At 42.8% G+C, this 16,088-nt stretch overlaps 1 protein-coding gene across 1 annotated transcript in view; it reads left to right on the top strand.

Moving 5' to 3' along the window:
- The first annotated feature begins 6,553 nt into the window (after positions 1–6,553).
- Positions 6,554–16,088, top strand: part of cp (ceruloplasmin) — a 55,349-nt gene continuing 45,814 nt past the window's right edge. Inside the window, exons 1-3 of the mRNA XM_072572025.1 lie at positions 6,554–6,799; positions 10,698–10,942; positions 14,558–14,770. Coding sequence (XP_072428126.1) covers positions 6,642–6,799; positions 10,698–10,942; positions 14,558–14,770 — 616 coding nt within the window. The 5' untranslated portion in view covers positions 6,554–6,641. The remainder of the gene's footprint in view (positions 6,800–10,697; positions 10,943–14,557; positions 14,771–16,088) is intronic.

The raw sequence follows: 16,088 nt of genomic DNA, 5'->3' as shown, positions 1-16,088 counted from the left end.
AGAGAGGGGTTAAGGAGAAGGCTGGAAGTGGGATGAAGTAGAAAGGGGTTAGCTTTGGATTCAAAGATAATGCTAGAGAAGTGAATATTTCTGGTTAAAAATGGAAACCCAACAACACGATGTGGTCCCAGCAAGCTATGGGACAGGGATCTGCACCAGTAAAGTCTTGAATGACCACAGACAAGATCCATTTAGGGGAACAACCAATAAAAGAAAAACTAAAGATTTTAAAAGGAGCAATCTAACAGAAAGATGAGGGGAGATGGCCTAACTGTATTATCACTAAACCATTAATCCAGAGACTCAGGTAATGTTCTGGGACCCAGGTTTGAAGAATGGATCTTGAATTCAATAAAAATCTGGAATTGGATTTAATGATAACCATAGAATCATTGTCAAGGGAAAAACATCTGGTTCACTAATATCCTTTGGGGAAGTAAATCTTGTCTAGCCTACATCTGACTCCAGATCCACAGTAATGTGGTGATTCTTAATTGCTCTCAAGGGCAATAAGACAAAACTTTATAAGCTCACCTTTGTCTACGTGGGTTTCCACTGGGTATTCTATTTTCCTCCCACAGTTCAAAAATGTGCAGGTTAGGTGGATTGGCCATGGGAAATTGCCCATAGTGTCAGGGAGCTGCATGCTGGGTGGATTAGCCATGGTAAATGTGGGGTTACAGGGATAGGGTGGGGGTTGATGTTATGTGGGATGCCCTTTGGAGGGTCAATGCAGGCCCTTTCCACAGTGTAAGGATTCTAGATCTGCACCTCAAATGACCTAAATTCAATCTTCATCCACCATCAACTGAACTAATTAATTCTTTCAATGGATCTCATGGTTAAAGTACTTCTTATTCCTGTCATCTCAGTAAGACACGAAAGAGATCATAAGTTGTTTTCAAAAACTTGTTTATATGAATTTATCTTCATGGATGAAAACGACCATCACCACTCTCATGAGAGAAGATGTCTACAATTATGGAAAGTTCCAAAAGTGGTCACAAAAACAGAGCTTAGACACCATTCTTTAGGAATCTCAACCTCAAGCCATGGGAATTGTTGGCTAGGCCATCGTTTATTTCTAAGAGCTGAGAGTCAACATGACTGCTATGGTTGTGGAATCATATGTCAGTTAGACCAGGTTAGGACCACAGTTTCTTTCTATAAAGGAATGAACAGTGGTTTTGACTCTTCCTCAGAGAGATCATTGGACCTGAAGTGTTAACTCTGATTTCTCTCTACAGGTACTGCCAGACCTGCTGAGCTTTTCCAGCATTTTCTGCATTTGATTTTAAACCTGGGTATCTGGATTAATAGAGCGAGTGATAATATCATTTGCAATGGTGCTAATAGCCCCACCTGGGCGGCATGAGGGCTCAGTGGTGATGACTGCTGCCTCACAGAACCAGGTCCTGGGCTCGATTCCAGCCGCAGGTGACTGTCTGTGTGGAATTTACACATTCTCCTCATGTCTATGTGGGTTTCCTCCGAGTGATCCGGTTTCCTCCCACTGACTAAAGATGTGCAGTTTAGGTGGATTGGCCGCGCTAAATTGCCCCATAGCGTCCAGGGATATGCAGCTGAGGTGGATTAGCCATGGGCAATGTAGGGATAGGGTTGGGGGGGGGGGCGTGGTGTGGTGGTGCGTGGATCTGGGTAGAATGCTCAATGTGAACTCAACAGGCTGAATGGCCTGGTTCCACACTGTAGGCATTCTACGATTCTCTCTCCAAGTTACTGTTTAAGAAGGGCGGTAAAGACAAGCCAGGGAACTATAGACTGGTGAGCCTGACGTCAGTGCTGGGCAAGTTGTTGGAGGGATTCCTGAGGGACAGGATGTACATGTATTTGGAAAGGCAAGCTTTGATTAGGGATAGTCAACATGGCTTTGTGCGTGGGAAATCATGTCTCACAGACTTGATTGAGTTTTTTTGGAGAAGTAACAAAGACGATTGATGAGGGCAGAGCAGGGCAGAGATGTGATCTATATGGACTTCAGTAAGGCGTTCAACAAGGTTCCCCATGGGAGACTGATTAGCAAGGTTAGATCTCATGGAATAAAGAGAGAACTAGTCATTTGGATACAGAACTGGCTCAAAGGTAGAAGACAGAGGGTGGTGGTGGAGGGTTGTTTTTCAGACTGGAGGCCTGTGACCAGTGGAGTGCCACAAGGATCGCTGCTGGGCCCTCTACTTTTTGTCATTTACATCAATGATTTGGATGCGAGCATAAGAGGTACAGTTAATAAGTTTGCAGATGACACCAAAATTGGAGGTGTAGTGGACAGCGAAGAGGGTTACTTCAGATTACAATAGGATCTGGACCAGATGGGCCAATGAGCCGAGAAGTGGTAGATGGAGTTTAATTCAGATAAATGTGAGGCGCTGCATTTTGGGAAAGCAAATCTTAGCAGGACTTATACACTTAATGGTAAGGTCCTAGAGAGTGTTGCTGAACAAAAAGACCTTGGAGTGCAGGTTCATAGCTCCTTGAAAGTGGAGTCGCAGGTAGATAAGATAGTGAAGAAGGCGTTTGATATGCTTTCCTTTATTGGTCAGAGTATTGAGTAGAGGAGTTGGGAGGTCATGTGGCGGCTGTATAGGACATTGTTTAGGCCACTGTTGGAATATTGCACGCAATTCTGGTCTCCTTCCCATTGGAAAGATGTTGTGAAACTTGAAAGGGTTCAGAAAATATTTACAAGGATGTTACCAGGGTTGGAGGATTTAAACTATCGGGAGAGGCTGAACAGGCTGGGGCTGTTTTCCCTGGACCATCGAAGGCTGAGGGGTGACCTTATAGAAGTTTACAAAATTATGACGGGCATGGATAGGATAAATAGACAAAGTCTTTTCCCTAGGATTGGGGAGTCCAGAATGAGAGGGCATAAGATTAGGCTGAGAGGGGAAAGATATAAAAGAGACCTTAAGGGCAACTTTTTCACGCAGAGGGTGGTACGTGTATGGAATGAGCTTCCAGAGGAAGTGGTGGAGGCTGGCACAATTGCAACATTTAAGAGGCATTTGGATGGGTATATGAATAGGAAGGGTTTGGAGGGATATGGGCCGGGTGCTGGCAGGTGGGACTAGTTTGGGTTGGGATATCTGGTTGGCGTGGACAGGTTGGACCGAAGGGTCTGCTTCCATGCTGTACATCTCTATGACACTATGACTCCTTAGCCAGAAGAATAAGTACTAATTAAGTTATAGCTTGACTCATTCAGGCACCATATCACATGACCAAAACTCCTCTGATCTCTGAAGAGTTTAATAGTAATATCTGGACTCTTTTGCCTCATCTTTTTACCATCCAGTGGTCTGTCAGTGAATCACATTTCTGCACGTGAACCTCATATTGTTCCACCTTTATCGACTTTAAAATGAACTGAGCAGCTCCTACCTGTGTTCCCTGAAACTGAATTATCATAGAATCCCTACAGTGTGGAAATAGGCCCTATGCCCCAACAATGATCCTCTGAAGAGTAAGCAACCCAGACCCTTTCCCTTACTACTCTACATTTACCCCTGATGAACGCATCTAACTAAACACCCCTGATCATTATGGGCAATTTCCCACGGCCAATTCACCTAACCTGCACATCCTTGGATGGTGGGAAGAAACAGGAGCACCAAGACAAAACTCGCGCAGACATGGGGAGAACATGCAACCTCCACACGGATAGTCACCCAAGGAGGGAGTTGAACCCAGGTCCCTGGCACTGTGCGACAACAGTGCTAACCACTGAGCCACCATGATGCCCCAGTGCACATGGAGAAAATCCTTAATAGGACACTAACTTTCTGGACTCTGACAATCATGTGAATTAATATCAGTATGTTTTTAAAGTAATTGTAAACTCTTTCCTTTCCTTTGGTCCTCCATGTATGCTTTTGTGTGTTTATGTGTCATCCCCCAGGGTTTGAAAATATTATCAAATCACACTTCTGCTGTTATCCCTAAAAACAAATCTGTTGCAAGTTGACTTTAAAAATTAGACTTGACAAACAGAGAGGCTGAGGGAAACACCACAGACCATTTCAAATGAGAAAAAGGAAATGAAACACCCCATATGTGTATATTTTTGTACAGTCAGACACACATGCTCACTTCAGAACCACAGTCAATGAAAACACTATAGCTTCTCACTGTCTCTTTGCAAATTATTGTGTTAACTGCTGCCCCATTCATTCTAAGCTGAGGTGGCAGTGGTGGCTACAGTTACAATTTCATGGGTATCTGAATAGAAAGGGTTTGGAGGGATATAAACCAAATGCAGACAAATGAGACTAGGTCAGATTGGGATGTCTGATCAGCATGGACACATTGGACCAAAAAGTCTGCCTCTGTGCTGTATGATTCTCTCACTCTGCTACGAGAAAGTGAGCACTGCAAATGCTGGGGATCAGAGTCAAAGAGTGTGGTCCTGGAAAAGCACAGCAGATCAGGCAGCACCTGAGGAGCAGGAGAATTGACGGTTCGGGCACAAGTCCTTGACAAGCTTACGCTCGAAACGTTGACTCTCCTGCTCCTCGGATGCTGCCTGACCAGCTGTGCTTTTCCAGCACCACACTCTTCGGCTCTATGACTCTGCTTACAGACATAAAAGGCAAAGAGAGTGTAGTGATTGGAACCAGGTGGATCTTGTAGACTATAAGATTTTTGATCAGTGTTGTTAATATGGGCCAATCAGGAAATCCTGGCTGACCAATATAAACTGGAGAAAAATATCAGCACTACCGCTGTTAGGCGGTACAGGGTGGGGGGGCGGAAACCAAAAAAAAAGAAAAAAATATAGCTCCAGGAGATTGAGAATCTCCTCATTTAAGGGGACTAACACCGAGCAGGTTGGGCTACAACCAGTGTTTACTGTTATTCTTTTATTGAGAACTGATCTCTGAACTGGCTGGCTACACAGCCAGTGCATACTATTATATTTCAATTCTCATTAGGGAACTGCTGTTTTTGTTCTATTTCACGGGCTGGTTGCAGCCCTGTGTGTTTTTTTTTGTTTTTTGAGCAAAGACTATGATGATTTTGTGGCAGGGCTGAGCCCATGCACTATGGTATTTAATGTTTACACTTTCTTTTTGCATGTGTTGTCACCTTTTTCTGTTTGGACTGGGCCCCTGTGGGTCAACTGCACCTCAAACAAAGAAAAATATAGATGAACAAAATATAATCAGGAGATTGAGAATCGCCTCAGTTCAGGGTACTGTGCACAAGTAAATAAAGGGTGACTTGACGATGGGATACCGGTCTCTGTGCAGTCATTTCAGAGATTAAAAAAAAGTTCGATTCTCCTCTCGCCCCGTCTGTGGCATTGTGCTCTCTACCTGTCCTCTCAGAAAAACTTTTCTGCCAAAGAGTTGCTCAAAGTCCATCAAACGATTTGAAAAGAATAGCTTCTCTGGTGCAAAATGTATGTAAAAAATGTGTCTGAAAGATAAAAGACTTAACAATCCAGATTTGTTCAGTTTACCATTTCAGTTTTATGACAGTGTAATCTTTTCCTATAAATTCTGTGTCTTCTGGTCTTATACTCCACCACTACCTGATGAAGGAGCAGGACTCCAAAAGCTAAAGCTTCCAAGTAAACCTGTTGGACTATCCACTCCATCTTCCTCCCTGACCTATCACCTTCATCTCCTCCCCCACTCACCTTTTGTACTCTATGCTATTTTCTCCCCACCCCCACCCTCCTCTAGCTTATCTCTCCATGCTTCAGGCTCTCTGCCTTTATTCTTGATGAAGGGCTTTTCCCCGAAACGTCAATGTTACTGCTCCTCGGATGCTGCCTGAACTGCTGTGCTCTTCCAGCACCACTAATCCAAAATCTGGTTTCCAGCATCTGCAGTCATTGTTTTTACCTAGTGGATTTTTAACTTTGTCCACCCCAGTCCATCATTGCCTCCTCCACATCATATGTATCAAGTGCCACTCCTATACGAATATTCATGTCTGCCTACTATTCTATCTATTTCCCTTATTCCATTTGAATACATTAGAATTCCAGTTGTTACAAGGCAGGTATGGGAAAACTATGTTCTGTGTTGGAGGATTCAGGAACAACAGGATATAATGTTCCCTGCCTTTGGGGAGGTATAACCAATAGTACTTGATTCACAGAAGGTGTAACTGATATTTGGAGCAACCAGACATGACTGCCTCCAGACGCTAGGACAATAGGAACATTCAAAAGTGAGAGGGAGTACAGATTGATTTGTACTCAAATTGAGGGTCTAACCAGCCACAAAGAATGGTTTCTCCCTGTTCTTGATTGTCCTGAGAAGGTACACAAATTAAATGTTGTACAAGAGATTGTACTTTGTTTGTCAGTGGGAGACAGCTCCGCATTCAGACAGAACACTTGTGACTGACTGTTGACCTGGAACAGAAAATCATTATTGAAACCTTGGAATTCACTAGAATGATTGTGGGTTGGAGGAACAGTGGCTGCTTATCTAAATTACAAAACCAATGTTATTTTGCAATTCTCTCCTATCTCATTGGCCAGGTAAATCAAGTGCTGCAGAGGATTCCTCACGCCAGCTTATAAATGTGGGAACTCCGGAGAATTTAAACCATGCTCCTTGTTTGTCTCTCCTTCAAGTGAAGAATCCTGTGACAGTTCAAGCAAGATGAAGACAGTGGCAACCGTTTGCTTCTTATTGTTACATTTCAGTGCTCTTTCCAGGGCTTTAACCCGGGAGTATTACTTTGGAATTAGGGAAATCACTTGGAATTATGCTCCAAGTGGCAAAAATATAATTGCTGGCATAACCATCAACAAGGATGAGTGAGTATATATGAACGTCAAGTCAATTCGAAGTAGCGTGGGATCTGATTTATAAAGGTCAAAGATGGTGGAGGCTGGTCAGCATTTAAATGAGGAAGATGGGCTAACAATGTTACATTTGATAAAACTGGGCAAATATGTTTTATATACGCACGTGTGTATAAAGACTTCAGATTCCCTTATTTGAAGTCAGTAGTCAGGGTGAGCTTATTGAAACATGAAAACTTTAGAGGCTTTGACGGGTTATGTTGAGAGACTGTTTCCTGGGTTTGGACAGCCACAGTCACAGGTCAAAGAGATTGTTCACTTCAAAGTGAGATAAAGATTTCTTCAGTCAAGGGAACTGGAATCATTTGGAATTTTCCATCCTGGAGCGATTGGATATGACATCTTTCAGTATATTCAAGACAGATTTTTACTTATCAAGGGAATCACGAGATACAGGGATAAGTCAGGAAAGTGGAAGACCAGCCATTATCTTACTGAATGGCCAAGCAAGCACGAAGGGTTAAATCCTACCTGAACTCCTATCACTTATGTTCTTCGAGATGGGACCTCAGGGCCCTTTACATGTTTAAAGTAGCACAGCCCTGCCTCTGCATGTTCCACTCACCACTTCCCTCATCAGCAATAATTGAGGAGCTTTGTTCCTGGGATTGTGGTGTCTGCTTTCCACTGTTTGCTTGTTTGAAGTGTTTCATTTGGTTTACAGGTTAGACATTTGGTTCGGCGGTCAGTAATAGTCTGCAGTGATAGTGGTTGTTGGTGACTGGATGCCGGTGAAACAAAAGGGCCTTAGTTACACCTGTGCTGCTCTTTGAGGGACTACTGAATTTAGCCATGTGTCTAATCCTCTTAGTGCTGAGGATTAATGCCAGTGCAATGATAATTTTAAAAATCATATACTATTTTTCTAATCAACCTGTTCAGAGACCTTATTACACAACAGTGGAGCAGGTGGGATTTTCACATGGGCCTCTTGGTCCATGTGGACGGACACTACCACTGTACCATGATCAATTTGTTTTTAATTCCAAAAATGTATTTTACTCATAAATATATTGTTATATACAAATAATTAGTAACTAAAGCAATCTGGTTCTACACAATAACGTTTGAAGAAACAAACAATAGAGTTTGGCTCTATCCAGCAAACAAACCCAAGGCATTTGTTACTTGTATAAAACTATATTTACATATATTTGAGGCATCAGGAGGGTCCAATCCCTGACAGACAAGAACAACATGATACATTGTTAAAATACACTGAGTGATAGTAATAGGGTGGCTTAGATGATAGGTTTTCTGGACTCTCAATGGCTATGTGACTGAACAATGAATCCCAGGAGCTTATATTTTATGCCCATGTTTCAAAGAGAATTCAGTTAGGATATTTATTTATTTAAATTTAGTTAAACAGCCATTGCTCCTCTAATGTCCGTCAATGCTAGCAGGATCCACATTTTTACAAATGAGCTTTGTCTGGGTTAACAGGAGTTGTGCATGACTAACCCTCTAACTGCTGAACAGGCCTTCCAATGGAAAACTAAATTCTCCTGTGCGAATTTAGTTCAATTATTTTACCCTGAGAGAATGAGAAAAGTAGCACTCCACAAGGATTGACCCGTGAATAGGAGAAGTCTTTAAGATTATGATTCTTCAGAACTGAAGAAGTGATTGCAGACTCGAAATGATAACTCGATTTCTCTCGACATAGATGCAGCCAGACCTGCTGCGTTTCTCCAGTATTCTTCGTGTGCTTTCACTTTTCCAGCATCTACCGTATTTTGCTTTTATTATGTGCCAAGGATTGTTAACTTATCACCGTGGGCAGTATGGTGGCTCAACAGTTAGCACTTCTGCCTCACAGCGCCAGTCTCTGGTTCGATTTTAGCCTTGAGTGACTGTGTGGAGTTTGCACATTCTCCCAGGGTCTGTGTGGGTTTCCTCCGGGTGCTCTGGTTTCCTCACACAATCCAAAGGTGTGCAGGTCAGGTGAATTGGCTACACTAGATTGCCCACAGTGTTCAGGGTTGTGTAGGTTAGATGCATTAGTCAGGGGAAATGTAGAGTAATAGGGTAGGGGAATAGGTCTGGGTGAGATACTGTTTGTGGGATCAGCGTGGACTTGTTGGGGCAAATAGCCTGTTTCCATACTGTAGGGATTCTATGATTATCACCAACCTGTTGTAATCGATTCCTGCTCATGTTATTAATGGGCTGGTTGGAATCCAGAGTGAGACCTGACTAGCTAGTTTCTAAACAAATTGCAAAGAACTGAGGATGCTGGAAATCTGAAACAAAAACAGAAATTGCTGGTGATCCTCAGCAGGTCTGGCAGCATCTGTGGAGAGAGAAAGAGTTAACATTTTGGGTCCATTTCTGAAGAAGGGTCAATGGACCCGAACAATTGAACATAAGAAATAAGAACAGGAGTAGACCACCTGACCCCTCGCGCCTGTTCCGCCCTTCAATAAGATCATGGCTGATCATTTCATGGACTCAGCTCCACCTACCTGCCCACTCAGCATCACCTTTAAATCCTGTTCAAACATCTATCCATTTTTGCCTTGAGGTAGCCTCAACTACTTTACCAGGCAGGGGGTTGCACAGATTCACAGTCCCTTGGGTGAAGAAGTTCCTCTTCGACTCAGTCTTAAATCCGCTCCCCCTTATTTTAAGGCTTCACCCTCACAAACAACAGCTAGCCTCAGCGCAGAGTTAACATTAACTTTACACTGAGGGTGAGGCTGCCAATGGTTTCCTTTCATCAAATTTCTCTGCAATCTCTAGATGCTTTTTTCCCTTCTTTGAGGGCCCTGATATTTTTATCTCACTGTTTTACAATCTATCCATGTGGTATGGAGTGAGAAGTTCCACAGTAGTGATCTGTTTAGCTCTGCCTTTCTGCAAATCACTGTGCAAACTGTTCACCAAATTGCAAATCATGTGACTGATAGCAGCAACTTGACAAGTCTGGCAAAATCCATTTTAAATTCAAGTGCAATTTATAACATCCATTAAGTCTGAAAGGCCTGACAGTGTGCTTCTGCATGACCACATGTTAGAGGAATGGCATTCCAGTGCTTTATGCAAAAAGGAAAAGTCTCAGGTAGGCTTTAGTAGCACAGATTTAAGTGGCACTATGCAAAAGAATTTTGATTTTTTTTAGTTGAGATGATAATTACACAATTAATCAGACAAATAAAAAATTTGAAACCATCCATGGCCACTTTAGAAAATAGCAAATGCTCTTCTCTTGGTTGCTTTACAAGCAGTTCTTTCTTGAACCATGCATCAAAAAACACATTAAGAGTCATTGTCTTAGAGTCATAGAGTTGTACAGCAGGGACACAGATCCTTCATTCCGTGCCGACCAGATATTCTAAATTAATCTCGTCTCATTTGCCAGCATTTGGCTGTTATTTCTCTTATCCTTTCCTATTCATATACCCAGCCAGATGCCTTTTAAATGTTGCAATTGTACCAGCCTCCACCACTTCCTCTGGCAGCTCATTCCATAAACATACCACCCTCTACGTGAAAGAGTAGCCCTTTTATGCCTTTCCCCTCTCACCTTAAACCTATCCTTCTGGTTTTGCATTCCCCTACCCTGAAAAGAAAGACCTTGATTGTTCACCCTGTCCATGCTCCTCATGTTTTTATAAACCTCTGCAAAGTCATCTCTCAGTCTCCAACATCCCAGGGAAAATAGCTCTGGCCTATTCAGCGTCTCCCTCAATTGGGCTTCTTTAACTTGTACAGTGTCGATATTTCCAATGAACTGCATTAATCGTGAACTGCTTTGGAAAATGTTGAGTCAATGAGAGGCACTGTAACATTACAAAGTCCCTTTCCCCTTTGTGTTCTGATACTAGTTGTATTTTACAATATACAGGCATGCATCTGTCTACCTGAAACGAAGTCCTACCAGGATAGGGAGTATCTATAAGAAAGCTGTATACATAGAGTATACAGATGGCAATTATACCAAGGAGGTTCCTAAACCGGAATGGTTGGGATTCCTAGGACCAATGATAAAGGCTGAACAAGGCGATGTCGTCATTATTCATCTGAAGAATTTTGCTTCTCGACCTTACACACTTCATGCACACGGTTTCACCTACACTAAAGAAAATGAAGGTAACCACTTTCCTGGCTGATGTTTGATATTTTTGCTCTTTGTTCTGATTTGGATCACTGAGTGATGCGATGCGAGACTATCAGTAGCTACTGGGAGCAGCAAATGATTTAGTCACTCCACCAGGAATTGCCTTGCCTTCCCTAAGTATCTCTAGGAGAGAATAACTAGGAATAACTGAAGGTTCAAATTGCTTTCTTTAGTGCAGAGAAGGCTGAGGGGAGACTTCAGATTGAGGTGTATGAGATTATGAGGGACATGGACAGGTTGAGTAGAAAGCAGCATCATTTTAAAGGGGAAAGACAGGGGGTTAGAGGAGGTGTGAAGAAAGTCTTTGTTACCCAGAAGGTGGTGGGGGTCTAAAATACACTGCCTGGGAGGATGGTTGGTGTGGGAAACTTAACAACCTTTAAAAAAGACTTGGACAATCACTTGAAATGTTATAACGTTCAAGGCTATGGGCCAAGTGAGGGAAGTTGGGACAGCGTCAATAGGTCAGTACAGACTTGATGGGCCTCTTCTATATTGTGTGACTCCAATCAGGATGACTTTTTGTGAAAACTAGTACAGGTGAACCCATAAGCTGCCACAATCCTTTGTACAATGTACCACAACATCACGTGCACCTTTATAACATCATTTCTAATTTCCACAAAGCTATACATTTTGTCAGTTTTAACACTAGAAAAAGACAACCTTGTAGAGGAGAATACTGAGATACAGGCTACTCAACTAGATGGGTTTGAGGTTCACAAGGAGGAGGTGTTAGCAATTCTGGGAAGTGTGAAAATAAATAAGCCCTCGGTCTGGATGGGATTTATCCGAGGATTCTCTGGGGAGCCAGTGAAGAGATTGCCGAGCCTTTGGTTTTGATCTTTATGTCATCACTGTCTACAGGAATAGCACCAGAAGACTGGAGGATAGTAAGTGTTCTTCCTTTGTTCAAGAAGGGGAGTAGAGACAACCCTGGCAATTATAGACCAGTCAGCCTTACTTCAGTTTTAGGTAAAGTGCTGGAAAAGATTATAAGAGTTACGATTTACAATCATCCAGAAAGGATTAAGTTGATTAGGGATAGTCAACACGGTTTTGTGAAGGGTAGGTCGTGCCTCACTAACCTTATTGAGTTCTTTGAGAAGGTGACCAAACAGGTGGATAAAGGTAAAGTGGTTGATATGGTGTATATGGATCTCAGTAAGGATTTTCATAAGGTTTCTCATGGTAGGCTATTACATAAAATACGGAGACATGGTATTGAGGGTGCTTTAACGATTTGGATCAGAAATTGGCTAGCTGAAAGAAGACAAAGGGTGGTGGTTGATGGGAAATGTTCATCCTGGAGTTTAGTTACTAGTGGGGTACCACAAGGATCTGTTTTAGGTCCACTGCTGTTTGGAATTTTTATAAATGACCTGGATAAGGGCATAGAAGGATGGGTTAGTACATTTGCGGATGACACTAAGGTTGGTGGAGTTGTGGATAGTGACGAAGGATGTTGTAGGTTACAGAGGGACATAGTTAAGCTGTAGAGCTGGGCTGAGAGGTGGTAAATGGAGTTTAATGTGGACAAATGTGAGGTGTTTCACTTTGGAAGGAGCATCAAGAATAAAGAATACTGGGCTAATGGTAAGATTCTTGGTAGTGTCAATGAGCAGTGAGATATTGGTGTCCACGTACATTGGTCCCTGAAAGTTGCCACCCAAATTGATAGGGTTCTTACGGTGTGTTAGTTATTATTAATAGAGGGATTGAGTTTGGGAACCATGAGGTCATGCTGCAGCTGTACAAAACTCTGGTACGGCCGCATTTGGAGTATTGCGTACCACATTATAGGAAAGATATGGAAGCTTTGGAAAGAGGAGATTTACTGGGATGTTGCCTGGTATGGAGGAAAGGTCTTATGGGGAAAGGCTGATGGACTTGAGGTTGTTTTTGTTAGAGAGAAGTTTGAGAGGTGACTCAATTGAGACATATAAGATAATCAAAGGATTAGATAGAGTGGATAGTGAGAGCCTTTTTCCTCAGATGGTGATGGCTAACATGAGGGGACATAGCTTTAAATTGAGGGGTGATAGATATATAGGACAGATGTCAGAGGTAGTTTCTTTACTCAGAGAGTAGTAGGGGTGTGGACCGCCCTGCCTGCAACAGTAGTAGACTCACCAACTTTAAGGGCATTTAAATGGTCATTGGATAAACATACAGACGAGAATGGAACAGTATAGGCTAGATGGGATTCTGATTGGTTTCACAGGTCAGTGCAATATTGAGGGCCGAAGGGCCTGCACAGCTCTGTAATGTTCTATGTTTCTATGTTCTATGTACACAAGATCCATCCCATTGGTTAATTTCAATCTGTCCAATTATCTTTGTGCTTTTCTTAGAGGACCAAGTGGCCCTAACCAAAACTTACCACAAGGTTCTCTTGGGCAATAATCATGTTGCATTATCCATCATTACTCCATACAAGCAAATGGCTGCAGATGCTGGAATCCATACTGAAAACAACAAATGCTGAAGATTACAATGGGTCAGAAAACATCCATGGAGAGAGAGCAAGCTAGTGTTTTGAGTCTAGGTGACTTCTTCATTTCCTCTGTTTCTTAATGTACCCAGTTACCCTACCTGGTGTGGGCCACCTTCTCCTCAACACTGACTCACATTGAGGAAGAACCATACAATTGCCCCATAGTCAATAATGCCCCTATCGCACACTGACTTTCAGCGGTGCAACCTAAACCATACCTCTGCTCTCTGAAGTATACATTAAAAAAATCCCATGGCACTGTTTTGAAGAGTAGCAGAGATTTCTTCAGTGTCTTGGCCCTCAGTTATTTAAAACATGATTCTACGGGATGGTGGAGCAGGCTGGAAGGGCTGAATGGCCTACTCCTGCTCTGAATTTTTATGTTATTCCTCAACCATTACCACTAAAATATTGCAAGTGGCCAATTATCTCATTATTGTTTGTGGGCATCATCCTGTCCACAAATTGGCTGGTGCACTTCCTACATTATAACAGTGGCTATACTTCAACCATAGCTTCCACATCATATATCCTCTCCTTGGTCTAATCTCCACTCACATATTCCCCGCAGCCCTTTCTCCTTTTAAAGGCTCAGTTGGCTGGATGGCTGACTTGCGAAGTAGAATAAAACTACCAATGAGAATTAATTTCCCAACCTGACTGAAGTCAACATGAAGGTCCCACCTTCTCAACATCACCCCTTGCCTGACACATGAGCGAAAGCATCACCAATTGTCTCCCTCCAATGAGAGGGGACGATGACATCTTTACTTCATAATCTCAAACACCACAGCTCTCTCAGAGCTTCTTCATGCTATATCACCTCTTCCAGTTCTCGATCCCTTGTTAGTTCACTCAAGCTCAAACATTCAACATGAAGCTATATGCACTTCTAATAGTAATAAAAAAAGCAACGGTTACTGGTTTCAAACTTTGCAGTATTCTGTATTATTGTCTTTGGCTTTCAAATTAAGTTTCTTGAAACTTGAAAAGACAAAAAAAAAACTTTCAATGTGGTACCAATTTGCAACTATGAGCAGGGTATTAGTGTGATGTAGCATACAATTAATCCTGTCCTTTGCTTTCCCAGGTGCATTTTATCCTGACAACTCCACTGCCAGAGAGAAACTAGATGACCATGTAAACCCAGGAACAAACTACACTTACAAGTGGGATTTAACAGAAGATCAAAGCCCAGCTGAGAATGACATAGACTGTTTGACAAGGATTTATCACTCACATATTGATGCACCCAAGGATGTTGCAGCTGGACTTATTGGACCTTTGATTATTTGCAAAAAAGGTAATGATTGACTCAGTTATGATGAGGTAGACACACACAACGTATACTGGTGATAACACATTGAACTGGAGAACCTCATAGTTTGACATGAAGGAAGAATAGAGGTGAAGTTTAACATATAAAAGCCGGATGTTTGTCACTGTCCCCTTTTGTACAGGAGTGATCTTTACTGGAATTGCTTCCTCCAGCAATTCCAGAACATTGTGTTAGACATCGCTTGATGGCCAAGTAAAAAGGCAGGAAATGCTGGAAGCACTAGCAAGTCAGGCTGTTTCTGTGGAGTTAAGCAGAGTTAATAGGCGGAACCTCATTGGGGCCTGAACGATGAGGGATATTGGGAAATCTGGGAGAATTGTTTGAGAGGTCCAGCAAGGCCTTTCTTGATATCAGGAGCAATTGCCTGTATTTTCAAATGCAGCCTCACTAACGTTACACCTCATCCTGATATTACATAGCTTCTTTTCCTACCTAATTCTGCGAGGAAACGGGACGTTGAGAATTCCCGACACGGAAGTCAGAGCAGGTACCTGGAGACCCCAGCTCACCGCTTCCTCCATCAAGACGCTATCTTGGATGTCAGCCAACAACAATCTCAGGGCAGCAACTGCACACACCCCATATAGAGGGTGGTGGCCCGTGCCCTGGCAAAGTGGAGAAGGTCATTGACCTTCTTCCTTCACTGCTGGGCAGTCCGCCAGATGGCTGAGGCTGCAATGACCCTGGGGTCAGGCTGGCAGGATCTGATGGTGTGGATGGTCCTGGAGGGAAGAGGGCATCTCCCTCTGTACCAGCACATCCACCAGGAACCTGTCCACAAAGCCAGATGCCAACTTCCTTCTATCTGCCACCTCTTGGGAAAACTTCACCAAGTGCACAGGACAGCTGCAGACCGACAATGCCTAATGGGTGCACAAGAGCCTGTTAAAGATGGTGTGAGCACCAGAGTTGTTGGTCTATATCCTGTCAGTGCTGAATTCTATGGTGAGTGGTAGAATTGAGCTGGCATGGGACAAGACGGGCACCACAGGATCCAGGTGAGTGGTTAATGAGGCAAATCCGGGAAGACTCAATGGGAAAACATGCAGCTTCATGGCAGGAAACTCTCTCGGAAACTCAATAAAATCCAAACTTTGCCAAAAAGTGTAAGGTGGAGACCAATATTTCAGTCTGAGAGAAAATTTCATCCGAATTGACAGAGATGATATCTTCCACGCAGGAGTAAATATTGAGATTCTCATAAGGTAGCAATAAAAGGTTATTGCACCGTTATGAGCTCACGATATTAGGAGTAATGTATTAACATGGATTGAGGATTGGT

The sequence above is a fragment of the Chiloscyllium punctatum genome, chromosome 6 (assembly GCF_047496795.1).
Source record: "Chiloscyllium punctatum isolate Juve2018m chromosome 6, sChiPun1.3, whole genome shotgun sequence".
NCBI lineage: Eukaryota > Metazoa > Chordata > Chondrichthyes > Orectolobiformes > Hemiscylliidae > Chiloscyllium > Chiloscyllium punctatum.
Note: the sequence above shows the minus strand (reverse complement) of the source record. Positions and strands in the feature narration are given on the sequence as shown.